This window comes from Cupressus sempervirens, chromosome 10 (assembly GCF_028749045.1).
Source record: "Cupressus sempervirens isolate cs-2001-9-10 chromosome 10, ASM2874904v1, whole genome shotgun sequence".
NCBI classification, from domain to species: Eukaryota; Viridiplantae; Streptophyta; class Pinopsida; order Cupressales; family Cupressaceae; genus Cupressus; species Cupressus sempervirens.
Genome location: NC_143127.1, coordinates 679957578 through 679973937, shown reverse-complemented (window position 1 = coordinate 679973937; position 16360 = coordinate 679957578). Strand labels below are relative to the sequence as shown.

The 16360-nt window shown below is 33.3% G+C and overlaps 1 protein-coding gene and 1 pseudogene across 1 annotated transcript; one reads left to right on the top strand and one right to left on the bottom strand.

The window, feature by feature from the left end:
- Positions 1-3881: 3881 nt before the first annotated feature.
- LOC149535640 (GDSL esterase/lipase At2g42990-like) lies at positions 3882-6583 on the bottom strand (annotated as a pseudogene).
- Positions 6584-9611: 3028 nt separating this feature from the next.
- Positions 9612-10597, top strand: LOC149535639 (uncharacterized). Its single transcript, XM_089806164.1, has 2 exons — positions 9612-9987; positions 10089-10597. The coding sequence occupies exons 1-2, from the start codon at positions 9612-9614 to the stop codon at positions 10595-10597; spliced, it is 885 nt and encodes a 294-aa protein (XP_089662290.1).
- Positions 10598-16360: the final 5763 nt, after the last annotated feature.

Sequence of the window (16360 nt, the reverse complement as noted above, 5' to 3'; positions counted from 1 at the left end):
CTACTAAGATGTTTTAGTTCACCGGGTTGTCCCTTGTCTACCAATGGATTCAACAAATAGTTAAAAAGGTTAACCTATTTGGGAATCTCTAGATCTATGCTCAATTTCCACTCCCCGAAGCATTTTATCAATTAACATGACCTTCTTTGTCTCTAGGTGCCTAGGCATCCATCGTACACCCTTAGTTTTTTGAACCTTGCTGCTCAAGGCCATCTTAAGGAGCTACTAATATTAAAGACATGAAATTATCTTATCAATGTCCATGAACAATAAAATAAATCATAGATAAAACTATCGATTATGACTGATCCGCTCTGCAGAATCATCATGGGGTGGAGATAAGCAGACTCAAACCATTGGCATCCACCATAGGGTCAACCACTATTTATCAAACTGTCTTGATTAAGTCTACCATAGAAGGTCAACAATTGACAATAGCCTTCCCCTCAAACATAGCTCACAATTTTCATTGTATTGTGCTCTCCAAAGAGCAAGTCCTCCCAAAAGCAATAAGTTGTTGACCCTAGGAATTCTTGAAGTTCTTAAGAATTAAAACTTTGGAAGAACCAACAACAAAAAGATCTTCTTTTTTCCACCGACTCTTTGGTCTTATCTTAAAAAGATTGCCCTTCTCTGACCCTTCCTACCCAATCAAAAGGGACATCTAATGCATTTGACTTCTCAAATCAGGGTTTGTGGTCGGTCTATGACCAATGGATGATGAAAGCATCCTTGGAGCGATCTCGTAGTTCTATGGGGTGGAGATGATGGGGTCACATATAAAAACCTTCTCATCCTAGAACTCCAAAGGGAGACTATGAAGTCAAACTCAAACTGGCACAAAATGAAGCAAATCCACTACTAGAATAAACTAGGTTTACATTTAGCAAGGGTCAAGGTGTGTGTACCTAGTCCCCAAGATCTCACCAAAATAGAGAACCTATCCTCTTTCAATGTAAAATTGATTAAGAAAAGGCCTCTTGACATTGTTGAGACATTAAGCAAGCCCTTAAGTCTCCATTTTGGTTGAAATGTAGTGAAATGATCCACAAGGTTTGAGGAAATCCTAGTGAAATATTCTTGATCATCATGTTAGGAAACCTAATTTTAGGATCATCTTTTTCATGAGAGATCCCAAACACCTCTTCCGAAGAAACAATAGACTTGAAACCAAGAAGAATATTTTTCCATCTTGGTATGGGGATCTCCACCCTCCCTAAGTCAACCTATGACCAAGTTTACTTGGGCATCAAAACACCAAGGAAGGATAAACCATTGTGGTGGTGGGGGGGAGTAGTTCCAGAAGAGGAGTTGTGAACCCTAGAGCTAGAAGGGATGTTAATGATGGTCGATTGTAAATAAAGGAAAAGGTGTAGTCTAGACATACCTGCACTAGGTTTGGAAGATCACACACCATGGGTGGAAGTTGCAGTGCTCATTCAAAATAACTGAGTCCTTAATTATTCCCTTAGAAAATATTGTTGGTTTCTAATAGTTAAAAATTTTTTTTATTGTCATACCTCTATAAAGACAGACCTAGAATGAAAAAATACATCAAAACATGCATTCTCAACTCAAAAAGAATGAAATCATAAAAAGAGCTTTTAGTTTAACTTAATATGACTAGGAAAAAGACAAGTATGTTGGAAGTGATTGTAGAGGCAACAACTAAAGTCTTAGATGGGTGTAATACCATTGGATGATTGTGTTTGGGAAAATAATGACTAAGAAATTAGCTAATTTGAGTATTGTAGAAGATTTTTTTTTGAAATGATTGATATCCTCTTAAGAGGAGAAAAAAAAATGATTTTGGCTTTGTTCTATATGGAAAAACTAATCAAAATTAAGTGAAAAAAAAGATCGTTGATCTAGTTACTTTTAGAAAATAGATTGCAAACAAAATGACTAGCTCCTTCAACACAATCGAGGAGGGATTCAAATAAAAGAGGAGAATTTTCATATCTCTTCTTTGACAATTAAAGAGGCCCCTCTAGAGCTTTGACTTTGAAAGAGGCCCCTCTAGATTGGCCTAAAATATATGCCAACAAAAGAAGGGATCTTTCATCGATACCTTTTTGGATATTAATTAGGAATAGATGGATAATTTTTTTCCATCCATCTAGTTTTGTGTGTCTTTGTTAGTATTTTGTTTGCTCATTATTTTAAAGTATTTTATCATTTTAATTGATTTAAAGTATTTTGAGTTCACTTTGAGGTGCCTTTTGCACTTGATGTTATGGGTTTAGGTTCTTTTCTAATTGAATTAATCTTAACAAGGAAGTGATCTAATATTTTTTCTATAGTGATATCTTTTATAAATTTATTTCAGATATATACCTTAGGCTTTAATGTGAATCTAGATCTTGTATTGCATAGCTTCTAATTATTTAAATTTATATTTTTTTACTCCATACTTCTAATGAATCACTATGTGTGAACTTTATGAAATTAGTGACAAACATATATGAATGTTGGTGATTACACACTTCACATATATGCAGATATATGTAAGTATGCATGCATATGTACACACTGGGAGTTATATCAATATACTATCATAGATCTAGACATTTGATGCAATTCTTAGTACATGCAAATATTTATTTAATAAATATTTCTTTACATATTTTAGGAAAGAATAGACATCTTAAAAATAATAATTACTAGTTTTCTAGTTAGCAGTCGACTATAATTGGTAACTCTACCCCCCATGGAATCTCTTCCAATAAATAGATGTTGTAGAATGAGTGAAAAACTATGCATTTAAGGATGATCCTATCTCTACCTTGATGATAATTGTAAATTTTAAAGGTACTTATACGATTGCATTCACTTACACCAATTATTCAATTAATTTCTACCAATTCTATAATTTTTAATTTTTAATTTTTATAAATAAAGAATTATAGTTTTTGTTTAAATTTTTAATTATTTTTATGTATTTTACTAAAAATAGTATTTATTTTAAATCTATTTGTTAAAAATATTTTTTGTTATAGGACCCATTTTTTTGGGGCTCCATCCATAATAAAATATGCATGCATTGTAATTGTCAATGTAAATTTGTACATTTTATCGATCATTAGCTTTACATTAGATATTAGTGTTTAAGAACAATCTCTATATGTTCCATGTTTATAGTCTATATAAATATATTCCTTTCATAATTGTTTAATCTTTAACCAGGAAATTGGTGTTTGACAATTTTCTCTTTTATCAATTATATGCTTCATGTAATAAAGAGGTGTTGAAAGAAACCTTTATATGTGTCAATGATTATTCTCAATGGAATTTTTCCTTTTTATCAATGATTTGCTCCAACTAAGGAAAAGTAGTTTGAAATTGCATCTTTATAATAAAATACATTAAGTAGAATTTAAGAAGATTTATTTTCCCAACCATAAAATATAACATTTATATTAATTGAATGTTAGCTCTACCTAAAAGAAATGTTTGAATACAATTATTTTCATAAATTCTATCTAATAAAAAGTTTTTGAAAACAACAAAAATAATTTAATGAAAAAGATTTATCTACCCTAAATGAAAAGATAGGTTGATGCTGACTAAAGATATGGAGGTTTCAGAAACACAGAGTGGTAACTGCATATAGATTCACCAACTAATTATTTTGATATATCAGCCGCATATAAAAACATACATTGGTGCTAGTGAAAAATGTGGAGATTTTTGGGAGCACTCTGGTGAGTGTGTATATGTGGAGTAGACTTGATTCATTGGGATGTAGACGAAGTGGAGGGAGGCGTTGAGATACATTGTCCGCCAATAATATAATTGCAACCTAAACCAATTTATGCATACTATGTGAGAACTCGATTCAGTTTGAAGGCCAACATCTCAAAAGTGGATTAAGCTTTCCCTTAGAGCAGCTTTGGTATGTTCTGCTGAAGGACAAGGTCAGCAACTATCTTATATGCGGCTTCCGTAGGATGAACTGAATCCCAGAAAACGCTGGTTGATGTATTTTTACAAGTTATTGGAGTTTTTGCATTGCAAATGGGCCCGGCCTCTATCAATCCTGTTCCACAGCAACCCCTATCTGTTATCTCCATACCTGCAATTACAAATAGAAATTAAATGACTTCAACTGTCTCTAAGCCAAAACAAATAGGATAAGTAGGAAATATTTGTTACAGCAAGTGTTATCAGGATATAACTGTGTAGTTTTAAAGTGGAATTCATCAAAGTGAAGTATTCAGATTTCTGGAGAAGTCACCTAACCCACTACTATTAAAAGCGTTCGAGCTGGAGTAGTATTCGATGAGTGACCTCCCCAGAAGTTCTGGTGCTTCACCTCTGTGAACATCACCTATATCGAAGGAATGCTAAGTGTTCCATTTATTCTCATGAGAAATAGATTAATATGTAGAACACATCATAAATTTGATTACTACACATTTGAATTCTGATAGTAATATCAAATATGTTTGGATTTCCCAAATCTTACCAAATCTTACCGTATAATGAAGGATTATTTATGATGTCTAAGAGATAGTTATAGATATCAGCGTACTCCACTGTAATGCTTGGAAGACGAGCTTGCAATCCATTGAGGATTTTCTTATATTTCTCATTGTAGGAAGATGAAATATAATTGAATTCCTCAATACATCCTTTTATTTCTGGTTCCCCATGGAATGTTTTCTCTGCCGGCACGCATCCCAAGGGAGGGAGGCCAGCCACGCCCAGTTTACGTACCCCGAGTTTGTAGATCTCCTGTTTAAAAAATTTAGGGTTTTCCTTAAAGTTGTGTTGCGGGAAAATCTGTTCTATATATGGAAATGGAATTAGTTTTTAGTTTTACCTCAATGAAGTTGCTGCAGATCTGAAGTAAAAATTCCTGGTACTGTTGGACGGTAAACTGATTTCTTCTATTGGGAATATAAAAATAATTGAGTATAAAGTCGTTGGAACCTGCAACTAGTAGAAATATGGCTTCCTCAATAATGTTGGATGAATTCTCTACTCCCACCATATTTTCGAGGCGCGTCTTGTATGCCTTGAATAACTCAACTTGTTTCCACATTGGTATCGCACTCTGCAGGAAGAGCATACATTTTCTTCAAAACTGCTGTAAATAACTAGAGAGGAATGTAGATGTTGAAAATTAAATATTGGGATTAAAGTCGTTCTCTCAATTGCACTTGTGGCCACTTTGTCCTTATCTGGAAAGTTATAATTAATATATTGTATAACTAGATATTATGTTAAACATATAATACATCTCATTTTGAATCATAAAAAAAAATTATTTGAAAATCTAAGTTAACAATTTTTTTTTTATTCATTTAATGTTACAAAAACATATTATTGTTTTCAAAATTTGATATTTTATAGTTGAAACTAATATATTGATGTGGAGTGCATTTTTATAATTGATTTCATATTTAGTTTTTTCAACCCTTCATATATGATGTATTTATACAAAATCAATAATAATTATTTTAAAATAATCATATTATGAAATGAGTTAAAATAATTAATTTAGCATTAATCTAGCTAAAAAATTTGGAATATAAAAATCCTTGGAAGAAAGCTCTTATAAATTAAATTAATTCAGCCAATCTATATAGAGTATAAAATTTATAAATAAATAAATGAACCTTAGAAATATTTGAGTTACTAAAAAATTATTGTTTTTGATTGGCGAGAATTAATTAAATTTTTAGAGATAGTGAATGCAATACTTAATAATAATTAATAGTAATATTAAACTAGCATTCAATCTTTAAGTTTTAGACACACCATAGTCATAAATAATTGTGAAGACATACAATATTTTATTGATATTAATTAAAAGACTATCTAAATAATTTCATTTAAAAGTTTCTCCATAAAATGCAAAGACTGATATTACCTTATAAACTTTTAAATTTATAAATAATAAGAATACTTTTTCATTAGTTTTTATAGGAAAAAATGTAAGGAACGAAAAAAAATAGCAGAACCTAAACGACTAGGATTTCTTAATAGCTTCCCAATTATTGACTAGATTGTGTTAATAGCGTTATTATATTCATTATTATTTAAGCTCAAAAAGAAATTCAACTTCACCAAGAGAATAGAAGAGAAGATGTGATAACATGCAACAAGCTCGGAGGTGAGGTGGTCGAATCCAGTCCCTGCGGAAGCAAAACTTACGCCTGTGAGGAGATCTTGACTGCTGAGACTAGCATCCAAAAATGGTGGAATTGTTTCCTTCAACCCAAGACCAGAAGCTGCAACCACAAATTAAGTTGATCGATTTTACATCTAAAGATAATAATTTTGATAAAAATGATAGAAATAGATAATGGTGCAAAAGTTAACCAATAAAATCTGTTGCAAGTTTGCCATTAGAAAAGCGGCCATTTTGTTGGTGAGCAATGAAATCTTGGCCATATGGGGCGTGGTTGCCTTTGAAGATGGTGGGAATGAAGTTGTTGTTGCCAGGATCAACAAGCGAGTCTCCGAATGTGAAGAGAGCAGGGATTTTGGCATTACTACCATCAATGCCTGCACAGAATGAAAGCAGAATAAAGAGGAGCGTGCAAATGCATCAGTGAGAATTCAAGAGCCTCATCTTTCATCTATTGTGTTGAATTGCGTTGATGCTTGCTTTGCCTTTAAATTGCATGCGCTAATGTTTCCTATGGTTAGAGGAGATAATAAATGCATGTCTCAGAGCATAGCTTATACTTTGATTTTGATATTTCGATTAAATAAATTATTGTGGTCATAATTATTGAAGTATCGTGTTGTCTTTGTTCTTCACTAATTTTCTTCTTGTTCTTGTGCAATAAATTAGAATGTGGGACTCGCTTGGTCACCATGACATTAATGAGACCCGTCCAATATGTTTAAAGTGCGTCAAGTATATGGATTAATAAGATATGGCAAATGATTTTTTAATGTCAAAGAGGCATTCTACAATAGTAGTAGATGCACGAGTGTGTGAGGTGAATGGATGAAATGTAATGAAGTAGCATTCTAGAAATATCACCTTATAGTTACACACATATAAAAATAAACTTAAAAAACATTTTATGAAATTCTTTAAATGGAGAAGATCTTAACTTAGATCGGATGGTGGTGATGAAGAGAGGAGTAGAGAGTGTATGCAAGCAAGGAGTAATATGTGATTGATGAAGCGAAAGATAAAGAGCATATTAGAAGTTAGAGGAAGTTTCTGTTATCTCTGAACAGAGCAAGTGACCTATTCAGAGTAGTGAAGGGAAATAACTTTTTTATCTAATCAGAAGAGAGGATCAGTTTACAAGAAGAGGACTCAAAATCAGCTTACAGAGCATACCGAGAGTCAGGTACTGAATCAGTTCTAACTAACAAGGTGAGACCTATCAGTCTCAAACACTGTTAACAAGGTAGACCCCTCATAGGGTAGATCATTTATTGTGATCAAACATTGTAAGCCTAATAGGTTAACTTTATTAGTATAGTAGTGATGATTTGTGGGTGTCATCCCCACCCCACTTTTACCTTCACCTTGGAGGGTTTCTAGGTAACAAATATTGTATTATGTGTTTATTTTCATGCATGTGATAGATTAGATTTATAAGTTAAAACAAGTTTATTTTTACAAGTTTTACATGCACAAGATAACTAGTGAATGTGTGAATGAATGGTTGAAATGAAATAGTTCTTAAGATTTTGATTCACTCCCCCTCCCCCCCCCCCCCCTCAATATCTTGTTATCCTATTTATAATTCCATCAATCAATAATTGGTATCAAAACATTGGTTCTCTTAGAAAAATATTAATCACTTGAAGATTAGATCTTAGAGATGGAAGCTTCCAGACTAGACAACGTTATTGAGAATCAGGTGATTGTTATCCAACTCATACTATAGAAACTTGATAAAGAAAGACAAGATTTGAAGAAATCCCTAAAAAGAAGAAAAAATTTAACATGCTAACAAATTTTTGGATTTGATTGTGTATAGTTTTTTTACATCAACATTTCCGATCATACTACATGATCCATCATCAGGATGCTAGACAGAAAAGAACATAAAAAAGTTAGAATGTAGATCCAACAAGCTTTAAAAAGGGGGGAAGGGGAAAGGGAGGAGAGAGAGTTGATGCAAGATAACCCCAAACACAAATAAAAATAATAAATCTAGTGGGGGATACAAAAGCAAAAGTGAAAAAAGATAGACACACTAACAAATTAAGAAAGCTAGTGAGTCAAAATTTAAGTAAAGAGAAAGCATAAGGATAAAAGAAGAATAATTTTTTTTTGAAAGCTAACATAATCACACAGATGAATTAAAAGAGTTAAAAATAAATATAAAAGACGAAATGAGTAAAAATAAAGAAGCTAAAAAAATGTAAAAATAATAATAGAAAAAGAAAGCATCTTTGGATATGAGACTATGTAATATATATAGTAACATATATATACATATCCAACATATACATTTTATGTATATATTATATATATATATATATATATATACACACACACACACACACACTAGAAAATAAATAAATAAATATATATGTTATATACATACTAGAAAAATATATATATTATATACTTATGTATCAATGCCTAAATATGTACATATGTATATATATATATCCATATATAATGAGGAAGAGCAAATAGAGAAAATGTCTAACATATTTATATACCTATATGAGAAGTGGCCAAGTGAATGAATATGTGTGTGTGTGTGTGCGTGTGCATGTGCGTGTGTGTAAATGAGTATATATGAATAAATAATTACAAGTATGAGAATATATGTGCGTATATATAACCATATATATACAGCTTGTATATATAAAGAAGATGAGGGTGATAAGTGGTCTATGCAGCTCCAGCAAGGTCCAACCTCACCATCCATTCCATTCATCTTCTAGCCCTTGCTACTCACCAAAGTCAACCACGACATCTCCAATTTTGCTATGTATGAATGGCCCCCTTCACTGTGGATCTTTTTGGATGCAATCCTCCTCCAAACAATCAACTACAATATGGACACCCTAGTGTCTCATGTGTAGACCCCAGCCCATTGCAGATCATTAATGGTCTCCTTTTGTATCTAGGTGCATCCTCTTTAGTTTCACATTCTTTTAATGATTACGGCAGCATTTATGAGTCTGAGCTTGTTTCAATGCCTTCTATTAGTGTATGCAACACTCTTGTTAACCCTCAACCACCCCCCTCTATGAATACCTTTTTATGCACTAATTTTGATCTGACAAGCAGTTCCTAGAGCCAATCCCCACTCGTTTCTCTCCAATCGTCCCCCCCCCCCCAATGTCCCACATAACCTATCCTTGATGCTTTCTCAAGCTCAAGCTTGGATACACCATTGATCTTGGTCCCTTCTCATACAACTCCCCCTCGCCAGCCAATTTTCCCATCCTCATCTAAGCGTGGCCCCATTGAGAATTGGGAGTCCAAATTAGTGGTTAACGTATCCAGTGCCAACATTGACCTTCTCACTTTCAAGTTTGTCAAGTGTAGCCTTAATTTCTCTCTCTTGACTCGTACCATCCCACACATTAATTTTTTGGTGGATATTCAAAATGCTCTTCATTCTCTTCCAACCATTATCTTCAAAGAGACTAGATTGGATTGTGCCATGGCCCTTAGGAGGGCCAAGCCCCCTAAAGGAAACATTCCCTCACAAGAGTTCAAAGCCTTTAAAAATCTTGTTCGTAATTATGATCTTATTATTATCAAGGCTAACAAAAGTAATGCCATGGTGATTATGAACAAGTCTGACTATCTCTCCAAGATGTTGGACTTTCTCTCAGACTCTAGTAGCTACAAAGCTGTGGCTTTTAACCCTTGCGCTAAGATCATGAGGAAGGTCAAAGCAGCTATTAGTGGATCCTCCTTTGATGTTGCCACTAAGAAGCACTTGCTGCCCACTAAGGAGCTTACCCCCCACATTTATGGAGTTCCCAAAATTCACAAGGCTGATATTTTGCTGAGGCTCATTGTGGATGCTCATTGTGGATACAATAGGCTCCCAACCCACAATCTTGCAACCTTCCTTGCCAAATTATTATCCCCCCTTGTTGGAAATTCTGAAATTCTGATTCTTTTTTCAAAGATTCCAACCATTTTGTCCAATTCATCAAAGACTCTACATGTGATAGCAATGACATCTTAGTCAGTTTTGATGCTGTCTCTCTTTTTACCAAGGTTCCCATACCTGATTCCATTGAAATTGCTAAGAAGAAGGTTAGTGCTGAGGTAGTCTCTCTTATGGAGTTATGCTTGAGATCCACTTTCTTCTCCTTCAATGGTGTCGTCTATGAACAAGTTGACAATGTAGCCATGGGTTCCCCTCTTTCACTGGTCATTGCCAACTTATATATGGAAGAGTTTAAGGCAATGGCTTTACACTCTTTCTGCCTTAAACGCAAGTGGTGGAAACACTACGTAGATGACACCAATGTCTATTGGTCATATGGCCTTGACAAGTTGGAAGAGTTTCATGCCCATATCAACAATTTAGTTCCTAGCATCTCTTTCACCAAGGAGATGGAAGCTGATAACTACTTACCTTTCCTTGATGTCTTAATCCTCAAAAAACCTGATGGTACCCTTGGCCATTGATTTTTTTGAAAATCCACCAATATTGACCTTTATCTCCGTGCTGCCTCTCATCACCACCCCTTTCAAAAGGTCAAGATCCTAAAATGCCTAGCCTTAAGAGTGTTTAACATTTGTGACAAAGACAACTTGGACCAAGAGCTCTTGCATCTTCATCAAGTCTTCAACTGGAATGGATACTCAGACAAGAAAATCTCTACAACTTTCTACTTGGCCAAATCCTTCTTTCTTTCTTGCTCTTGTCCTCATCCCTCTATACTCAATTTGTCCCCTTTCATTTTGATTCCTTATATCGTGGATATTTCGAAAAGATCTCTAAGATTTTGGGCAAAAAAGGCATTTGAGTTGCCTTCAAGCCCTCATCCACACTCATAGGTTGTGTTCCCCCCATTGAAGACCCCAGAGATACCTTCTCAGATTCTAGGGTCTATAAGGTCATGTGCTCTTATGGGACCCCATACATAGGTGAAACCAGTCGATCCTTCAACACCAGAATGAAAGAGCATGCCACCGACATCAAGCATGAGCATGTCCTTAAGTCTATGTTAGCAGATCATTCTTCCTCTACTAAGCATCATATATGCTTAGAGAAGATGCAAATTGTCTTTAGGGAAGACAACTTTGCCAAAAGAAAGCTCAAGAAAGCCATTGTCATCAACGATAACTCTTCTAACCTCAATCATGATAAAGGATGGAGCTTAAGCAGTTCTTGGCAACCATTGTTATCCTCCCTATGCAAACCCCCCATCTCTTGACTCTCTTTCCTTGTCTCGTCTATTCTATGTTGTGCCTTTCATAGTTTTCCCGTTCCACTCTTTTTGCACCCCCCTCTCCTAGCTCACCTCTCCCTCACCTTGTACTTCTCCCTCTTTTACTACTTTCTTGGTTCTTTGGCCTTGTGAGCTTGTTGTCTTCCACACACACACACACACACACACACACACACACACACACACACATGCTTATGCACATATACATATATGTGTATTTCTTTATTTATTCACACACAAACACACATGGTTTTTTCCTTTTTATTCATTTATTTTTATAGATGTGCATTCTTATGTTTTTTATTTTTTCTTTTGCCACACTTGCTAGTTTATTGTTTTGCATGGGTGTTGACTTTTTCTTTGTTTTTTAATTTGTGGTTTTTCTTGTTTTAAGTGACCTCCTTTCTCCTATATATACATATGTATATATGTATATATATACATATATATGCATATATACTTACATACATACACACACACACATATATACATATAAATATACATACATTTATATATATACACATATATAGATGTATATATGTTTTATTCATAGACTCATGCATACATGTATACATGTTCATATATATATTCAAGTTCACTCATGTTCTTTTTACTCTCATCTTCTTTAGATATACACATTGGTATATATATGTACACACACACACACACACATATACGGGTTGCACATATATACATATCACCCTCATCTTCTTTATATATACAAGTTGTATATCTATGCTTATATATACACACATATATTCTCATACTCGCAATTATTTATTCATATATACATACATACATACACTTGTCCACTTTTCATATAGGTATAAAAATATGTTAGACATTTTCTCTGTTTGCTCCTCCTCATTATATATGGATACACACACACACACACACACACACACACACACACACACACACACACACACACACACACACACACACACACATATTTACATATTTAGGCATTGATACATAAGTATGTATATATATTTTTCTAGTATGTATATATAAATATAATGTATATCTATTTACACACAAACACACACATATTATACATATATACATAATATGTATATGTTGGATTTGTATATATATGTTACTATATATGTTACATAGTCTCATATGCAAAGACGTTTTCTTTTTTTCTTATTATTTTTACATTTTTTCAGCTTCTTTTTTTTTTACTAATTTCATCTTTTTTATTTATTTTTAACTCTTTTAATTCGTCTTTGTGATTATGTTAGCTTTCAAAAAAAAAATATTCTTCTTTTATCCTTTTTCTTTCTCTTTACTTAAATTTTGACTCACTAGCTTTCTTGATTTGTTAGTGTGTCTATCTTTTTCCACTTCTTCTTTTGTATCCCCCCTTAGGTTGATTATTTTTATTTGTGTTTGGGGTTATGTCGCATTAACTCTCTCTCCTCCCTTTCCCCTTCCCCACTTCCCCCCCTTTAAAGCTTGTTGGATCTGCATTCTACCTTTTTTATGTTCTTTTCTCTCTAGCATCCTGATGATGGATCATGTAGTATGATCTGAAACATTGATGTAAAAAAGCTATACACAATCAAATCCAGAAATTTGTTAGCACATTAGCATGGATTGTAGAAATCTAATAGATCTCAAGAATTAACTATCTAGGATAAACAATTTTCCTATGAAGAAGTTGGGATTAAAGGACTGTTTGAATAAATCAATCCAAATATCAAAGCATTTATAGATCTACATGAAAAGAAAAAACTCCTGAATGAAGAAATAAGAGGACTAGAAAGAGACCATGAAATTTAATTAGTAAGCTTATGTGAAGTGATTGAATAAAAGAATAAAGTAAAAGATGATAGGACTATTGCTGAGGAAGACAAAAGACTAATGGCTACTAGACTTGAAAGTGAATCAAATGTGTAGAAGCTCACAAACACACAAGTGGACATGATGAATCAATTGATACTTCCAAATAAGGAATTGAATCTAAAGGATGTGGAAATAAAAAATATCAAATCATAGGACATATTGAAGAATGAACTAAAAACTGAGAAAGAATCTATGGAGAGATTCATCAAACCAAAAGAAGTAATGAAGTACTTTGAAGAACTTATGAAGTCATTTAGCAGTACTGATGGATCAGGAAATTCATACACTAAGCAAGGAGAATCATCCAAGAATGGAGAGCTGAGGAGTACAAAGTCAAAGGACAAACCAACATGCTATCACTATGGAAAACTTGGTCATAATATAAACATTTATCAAAACAACCATGGTATGCAAAATCTTAAACCTAAGTTTACTGATTACTATTTTTACTACAAGAAACAAGGACATCAAATACATGAGTGTAGGTCAAGAATGATGAATGCATCTACTACACTTAGATTTGAGGGATACCACTATAATAGTCAAAAGTATGGACACAGAGAATATGAATGCAAATCTAAGACAAAACCTTATTGGACAAATCAAAGGCAGAATTATGTACCTAACAATGCATGTTCGAAATGTCACAAGTTGGACATATAAACAAGATTTGTAGGACTCAAGTGCATTCAACAAATCAAACAAAGAAATTGAGTGGATTGGAGGATTTTTTGGATAGTATGCAAGACTTGGAGGATTTTTTGAGAAGAAATGATCTGATAGATATTAATCTTTAGGTTTTTGCCTTCACCTAGTCTAATAACAGACTTGGGAAAAACTTGATTCAAGTTAGGCTTGACATGGCTCTAATCTCTTTTGGATGAGACATTCTCCAGCACATCTCCCTAATGACATATTTGAGCACCATTTTAGACCATTCTATGTTGCTTCTCTCTTGGACACAAAGTCCCACTAGATGAAGGCCTTTTAGGTATGAGATCATGTGGCACATGGATAATGAATTCAGATACTATATTGCATGGTGGTGGATGGATCTGATGGAAGGCATGACTATGTTCCATATTGCTAGAAAACTGGATAGAATCAGAAGGGAGGTGAGAGAATTGAGAAAATCCTCAATTGGGAATTTATCCAAACAAAAGAAGGCATTGAAAAGAAGTTGGAAGCTCTCCAAAATCAACTTACATAAAGCAATGCACAGATTGAGCAGCAATAAGAGGAGAGGGAGTGTAGAGACAAATGGAAAACCCTCCTAAATAGGGAGGAAGTTTTCTAGAAACAAAAGATCTAGGGTCTAATGGTTGAAGGAGGGACATAGAAACACGATGTTCTTTCATAGATCGGCCTCAAAAAGGAAAAGAGAAACACTATCAACATGTTGATGGATGATAATGATCATGAGGTCACTGCAATGGAACATATAGAAGATAAAGTCAATTCCTATTTCTAGGAAATATACAACCCTCGACTACCTAGGTTAATAGAAACTTACAAAGTGATATCCTAAGGTTGTTCCAAATAGTGACTAATGACTAGATGAATGAGAAAATGACATGCAAGGTTAAAGAAGAGTAAGTTAGAATGGTTGTTTTTAGTATGGATCAATATAAATCCCTCGATCTTGATGGGTTTCCTCCTGCTTTCTTCCAAGAATTCTATGACATTGTTAAGTATGACATCATCCATACTTCTCATGAATTTTTTTAGGATCGGAAAGTTGCTAAAGCAACTTAACCAGACCTGGGAAATGTACAAAGTTGTGTCACCTTTCAGGCTGACATATCAGAATGACTAAATTTGAGTATTTTTATCTAAAAATCAATTTTGTTGAAACATCTGATCTAGATAAATTCATTCTAGCTAAGTTATATATCGTCTTACACTTTTCCAATTGGAAATGCATATTAAATGCATGTTTTATACTAGTTTATATTCAAGTACTAAATAAATAAAATTATTTTAGAAATGTGGCATTCCAATAACTCTTACTATTTTTTAAGATAGTTTTTTAATAACATGTAAATACCATTTTATAGAGCTTAGAGTCAAGAATATTCTCTTATAGAGTTTATAGTGTTTTAATTAGATATAGTATATTGTAGTTAAAATATTCTACAAGCACATATGTTAACACTTGAAAAAATGTCGAATTTGAGAAAGAAAGAAATATTAAATCATATCAATTTTTAAAAAAAATTATATGGCATTCTAGAGAACAGAGTCCTCTTCTAGAATGTATAGTTTTTCTCTAGGTTAGAATAGATTTGTTTTGAAAAATGTGGTGGGAGATGAAAACGATCAATTGCAAGTGAGGTTAAATTTGAATCATTATAAAAGAGAAAATATAGGTGTAAAGCTGATTTTTATTTTTGATTGTTCTAGCTATATATGTTATCTATAACATAGTTTGGGATCAAATTGGAAATAATTTTATTTCCATATAGTTTTATGGTGTGAACTAGACTCCTAATTTTTAGTTTTTTGCAATAGCTAAAAAATTATCTATAAAAATTAGGAACATATACCAATTCTTATTCCAAATAAATATTAAAAATTATAATCCTAAACTTCATCCATTTCTACACATTTCATTAGTTTATTTCATTTTCAAATTCAAAATAATAATACCAATTTTATGTCATTGAAGGCGAACAATTATACTTTTTAAAGTCTTTTCCTTTACAAAAGGGTGACATAAGTTTGTGTTTTTACCCACCTTCATTGTTCTCATCCCTAAGACTGAGGACCCATTAGCCTTTGTAACACAATTTGTAAGGTTCTTGCTAAGGTTATGGTGAATCATATCAAGCCCCTCTTGGACAAATTCATTGGCCCCTATCAGAATGGCTTTGTGTTTGGGAGGCTGATTCTTGATGCAGTTATAGCAACCCATGAGGTAATACACTCTATGGAAAGGTCTAAAAACCCAGGTATGGCACTTAAACTAGATATTTCCAAAACCTATGATAAGGTCATGTGTGACTTCCTCTTTGCTATTCTTTCCAAACTTGGCTTTAATGAGAAGGTTAACATTGTTACCTCTGTTAATTTCTTGGTGCTCATTAATGGAGCCCACGAAAATTTCTTCTTTTCCTCCCAAGGTCTTCATTAAGGTGACCCCCTA

Bases quoted from the DNA above. Each gene is read 5' to 3' on its own strand.
- LOC149535639 (XM_089806164.1), top strand. From the start codon at position 9,612: ATGGCCCTTAGGAGGGCCAAGCCCCCTAAAGGAAACATTCCCTCACAA. The intron at 9,988-10,088 runs GTGGATACAATA...CTTTTTTCAAAG, and splicing joins GCTCATTGTGGATGCTCATT to ATTCCAACCATTTTGTCCAA.